Source organism: Salpingoeca rosetta (assembly GCF_000188695.1).
Source record: "Salpingoeca rosetta unplaced genomic scaffold supercont1.88, whole genome shotgun sequence".
Taxonomy (NCBI): Eukaryota; class Choanoflagellata; order Craspedida; family Salpingoecidae; genus Salpingoeca; species Salpingoeca rosetta.
In genome coordinates, this window is record NW_004754846.1 from 1 (window position 1) to 5446 (window position 5446).

The window sequence follows — 5446 nt, forward strand, 5'->3', positions numbered from 1 at the left end:
CTCACTCTTCTCTCTTACACACACGCACACACTCCCTCCTCTTTTCGCTGTGTTGGATGTGTGCAGGTGTGCCGGTACAACGGTGATTCGAGCGACACGATTGATGTTGTTGCATACAACCTGTTCCGCACGTACACGCTGAACGAGGCCCATGTTGACGACATTGACGCATGTGCCGCAGACACGCTGTTCCGCTTCAACCGGTGCACGGTGTTGAGTGCTCGCGTTGCTTACGACACAACGACGACGACCACCACCACAACTACCACCACCACAACGACGACGACAACTACCACAACGACGACGACTACCACCACCACAACTACCACCACCACCACGACGACGACCACGACGACGACCACCACGACCACTACCACTACCACAACTACCACGACCACAACTACAACCACGACCACGACCACCACGACGACTACTACCACCACTACCACAACCACGACCACCACCACTACCACTACCACCACAACTACCACGACTACAACTACGACCACCACCACGACGACGACAACCACTACAACAACCACGACTACGACCACCACCACGACAACTACCACAACTACAACCACCACCACCACCACCACGACAACCACTACCACCACAACGACGACGACCACCACAACGACCACCACCACGACCACCACGACGACGACCACCACAACTACCACTACCACCACCACCACCACAACTACCACAACCACAACCACAACTACCACTACCACTACCACTACCACGACAACCACGACCACAACAACAACCACCACCACCACGACAACCACAACGCACATTGGTTGCATTGCGGATTGCGAGATGAGCATCAACACGTGCATTGGCAGGGTGAGTAGATGGCTTCTTCATGTGAGCGTGCTGCCTTTTCCCTTGTTCTCCTTCTATTCTTGCCCCCCTTCCCAAACATACGCGCTCCACCTCACTACCCCTGTCTGCAACCTCTTACCTACCACCACCACCACCACCCACGATAGAGCTGGCCTGCGCCCGACTTTGAGACGTTTGCGGACTGCATGCTGTCGTACAGCCACTACTCTGTGTCTGCGCGTGACCAGCTGTACTCGTGCGAGTGCGGCAACGTGACCTCGTCCACGACCTTCGATGAGATCCAGGACATCTTTGAGTGCTAGTGAGTTTTCAACAGCAGCCCGCGTGTGCTGTACTTTTGTCTGTGCGTGCGTGCGTGTGTGGAGTTTGTGATAGAATGTTACCGTGCTTGTGAACCTCAAGTTTTTGGTTGCTTGCAGGCACTTCACATGTGACTCACCAATTTGCTTTGCAACCCGCACGCACACGCACACACGCACACACACGCACACACGCACACACGCACACACGCACACACGCACACACACGCACACACGCACACACACACACACACCACACACACACACACACACACACACACACACACACACACACACACACACACACAAACACAAACATAGCCGGTTCTGTGCTGCCAACACGGCTGATCGCAACTGCGACTATGTTGTGACGACGACGACCACCACGACCACGACCACGACCACCACAACGACGACCACTACCACGACGACCACGACCACGACGACACTCGAGTGCCCGACGGTCGAGACTCCCGAGGCGCAGGCTATTGCGGACTTTATTGTGTTCAGCATTCTTGTTGAGGAAGGCAACGACGTGCGCTGTGCAGGGGCCACCTCCTCGTACAACACCTCCCTTGCCGGTGACATCACTTCGTCCATGGCAGACTTCTGGGCCGCCAGTGCCTACAGCGTTGCCTACGACGATTACTTTGTCATCGATGACAACTCCACTGGCTCTGCACAGCTGCTTGTGACATCAAACCTTGGTGACTCGTTTACGCACGTGTGCAGCGCACGTCCTGCTGGCAGCAGCCAGCTGTGTCCACTTGTGGCGACTAACCCACCGTCCACCTTCCCGTGCTTCCCTGGCTGGGCCGAGGTGATCTTGGAGAGCGGCGACCGCGTGCAGCTGCGCAACCTCAAGACTGGTGACCGTGTGCTGTGCATGGCCCAGTCTGGTGGTGACGGCCTTGGCTACTGCGAGCTCAAGACATACATCAACGTGCACCACAGCAGCTCCAGCCCCTTTGTCGAGCTGCACTACACGGACAAGGACGGCAACGCCGACGTGCTCACATCCACCCCGGATCACTACATCTTCCGTGCCAGCGAGGACGTGGATGTGTCGAGCGCATCCACCACCAAGCCTGCCGGCGAGTTCATCTTTGCAGAGGACTTTGTTGTTGGCGACCGCCTCGTGCGCTACGACGACGCCGGGTTTGTGTACACCGTTGCCATCACCAGCATCACGCAGACGACGGAGGAGGAGTTCTACACGCCCGTCACAGACGATGGCTCCACACTGTTTGTGGACGACGTATTTGCGTACTCCTTTGCCGTGCTCCCCAACCCGGAGGGCCTGCGTCTTATGAACGCCCCGCTGTGGCAGAACGACGACGCGCGCTTCAGCGTGCCGACCGCCGCCATCGACTTCCCCGAGGGCCTGCACCCGTTCATCTCCGAGCGCGCCCGCACGGTTGCCCAGGCCAAGCTGGACGGCATGTCGCTTGACTTTGGTGGTCTTCTTGGCTACATTGGCCAGCAGCTTGAGGCCGGCCACATCTTCTCCGAGCAGGAGATGCTCGACCTCACGGTTTCCTACATCAACTAACTTTTCTGCGCAAGTGCCGAAATCAATGCATCGGCGGACAGACGGTGCGTGTCCGTTTTTGTGCCAAATCCCAGCCGGTGGCACGCGATGATTGTTTGGTTTCCCACGCCATGTCTGAGCGGCATGTCTTCAAAGTTGTACGCTGATCGTTGAATTGTCAAAGTGTGTGGTGGTGCAGTGCGTTTGTGTTGTTGTCGTTACACCCTTTTTTCATTCATGTTTCACCTATCGCTCCAAGCGCCTTGCGTATGATACGTAGCTTTGTGATTTGTGTTCCAATTCTCTTTTGTGTGTACGTCTGTATGCGTGTATGTGTGCCTCTGAATTTGTGGATGTACGTGTGCGTGTGCATCTGTGTGTGTGTGTGTGCATCTGTGTGTGTGTGTGTGTGTGTGTGTGTGTGTGTGTGTGCGTTGCTTGGCTGGGTGGATTGCTGCTCAGTTACATTACAACAGGTGTTTGTTTTGTTCGTGGCTGGCATGACACAGTGACACGACTCTTTGTTTGCGCTGATGGTGGTTTGTTGTTGCGTTGGGGGCTTGACTTTTTTCAAGTTGGTCATGCATGCTAGCTGTGATGTGATGTGACATGACCTCGCCTTGCGGTTGCATGGCTGTGCGAATGACAACGATACAGCGGCACACGCACACATGATGCTGTTATGACCTGACATGGCATGACGACGGTCACCGCACGCGCAGCCAAGCCTTCCTCCCACGTGAGGAGGGGGAGGAGAAGCAGTCATCCATTCCAACGCCAACTCCCCAAGTTCCAACTCACACAACCACACAACACACACAACCACAGAAACAGCAAACTCGTCAGCCAACCCACGCGTTGGCAAAATTGACTTTGTGGGTGTGACGCAAGTTTTCCCAATCAACCACCAAAAAATTAAAAATTTGTTGTCAGTTGCGTGCATGCATGCATCTTGGCTTGGGCGTTTCCGTTGCGGCCACTGCAGCAGCAACGCAGCAACGTAGCAACCACTGCACATGTAATTGCTTCACTTCTTGCTTCTGCCCAGCGGCGGGTGCGACAACGGTCAGGTTCGCGCAGAGACGGTGGCATGCCAGACTGAATGGTGTGCTGTTGGTGCCACTGATTTGATCATCGTCACCTCCCACCCCCAATCTCCCATTCTGCACGTCCATAAACACACCCAAGCAAACCGTCAAACCGCTGCTGTCTCACTGCACCTCACCTTCGCAACTGGCTTTTTTGCCTCGTTGCTGCTTCTTCTCATTACTTCTCCTTCCGCCTTGCTTCTCCTTCTGTCTGACTGCAGCGCCACGCAGAGCGTGCACCGTTCCCAGCCATTCTCGTGTGATCGCTTTCATTTCCTTTCGCCCTTTTTTGTGTTCTGTCAAAGCCCTCGTGTCTTGCTTGCTTGCTTGCTTGTTCTGGCATCTCTTCACTCCATCCATCCATCCAACCGATCGACGACGATGAAGGCCGCCCTGTGCGTGCTTGCTGTGGTGGCCCTGGCCGGCCTCTGCGCTCTCACCAACGCTGTGAGTTGTTTTCGATGTGTGTGTGTGTGCGTGAATGTGCGTGTGAGTGAATGTGCGTGTGTGCGTCTGGTTGTGAATGTCTCGTTGTGTGTGTGTGTGAATGCATGTCGCTGTGTGTGTGAGTGTGTGTGAATGAATGTCTCGTTGTGTGTCTCTTGCTTTGGGCTTGTTAGTTGACTTTGCCCTGTCTGTCTGGTCAGCCGTGTGTCTGTCTTGAGTTGTGTGCATTGCGCGTTTTGTGTGTGTGTGTGTGTGTGTGTGTGTGTGTGTGTGTGTGTGTGTGTGTGTGTGTGTGTGTGTGTGTGTGTGTGTGTGTGTGTGAACGCAGGCGCATGTGGGTGCAACACTCCTCCCCTATTGCGAATGCTTTCTCGTTCAAGTGTTTTCTCGTCTCTCACTCTCACTCTCTCGCTCACTCACCCACATTCTCCCTCTCTCACACACACACACACACACACCCACCACAGCAAAGCCCACCGGAAGGCATTGTGCTTGGCGATGAGCTGACCTCCACGGAGTTCGTCAACACCGTGGTATGGCCGTGCTGTTTCAGCTCTTTGTTTGCTTGCACTTGCAAGCGCTGCCGTCGTCATCTGTGCTGCTTTGTCATGCACGCATCCAATGCAATGCGAGCATTCCTCGCATGCTGTGCTGCTGCTGTGACGGTGCTCACGTTGACGGTGGTTTTATTACGTTCACAGAACCTGGACAACTGTGCGGAGCTGACTGACTCGAGCGCTGGCTACTACTTTGAGGGCGGAGCCGCGACGGGTCTGACCCGCGACCGCTGCTCTGTTGGTGAGTGTGAATGGCATTGTGCATGTGTGTGCATGTGCGTGCATGTGTGTCTGAGTGCTCTTGCTTGCTTGGTCTTACTTGCTTGTTTCGTGTTGCCTTGGTCTTGCTTGTTTCGTGTTGCCTTGGTCTTGCTTGTTTCGTGTTGCCTTGGTCTTGCTGGCTTGGTTTGCTTGGACTGATAATAGCCATGGTGGTGCTGACTGACTGGCTGAATGACTCACTGACTGCCTAACTGACTGACTTGCGTGGTTGACCACACGCAGGTGGTACCTGCCAGTGCCGCCAGTTTACGGATGGCTGCGACAACGGAAGTGAGTCATGGTCGTGAAGTGAAGATTGTTGGTGAAAGGTAGTGGTGGTGGCTGGTGGTGGTGGTGGTGTTCGTGAAGGGTGATGGAAGGCTGTGGTGGTGCCGTGGCAGCAAACCTGCT

At 55.0% G+C, this 5446-nt stretch overlaps 2 protein-coding genes across 2 annotated transcripts; both read left to right on the plus strand.

Moving 5' to 3' along the window:
* Positions 1–66: 66 nt before the first annotated feature.
* PTSG_13209 (uncharacterized protein) lies at positions 67–2703 on the plus strand (the record flags this gene model as incomplete). Its single annotated transcript, XM_004987471.1, has 3 exons — positions 67–852; positions 999–1153; positions 1473–2703. Coding segments are annotated over 3 exons (2172 nt in total), but the record flags the coding sequence as incomplete, so codon positions are not given.
* A 1122-nt stretch (positions 2704–3825) lies between these two features.
* PTSG_11453 (uncharacterized protein) lies at positions 3826–5343 on the plus strand (the record flags this gene model as incomplete). The annotated part of the gene is made up of 4 exons (XM_004987472.1): positions 3826–4217; positions 4685–4750; positions 4919–5015; positions 5279–5343. The coding sequence occupies exons 1-4, from the start codon at positions 4152–4154 to the stop codon at positions 5341–5343; spliced, it is 294 nt and encodes a 97-aa protein (XP_004987529.1). The 5' UTR covers positions 3826–4151.
* Between the last annotated feature and the right edge of the window lie 103 nt (positions 5344–5446).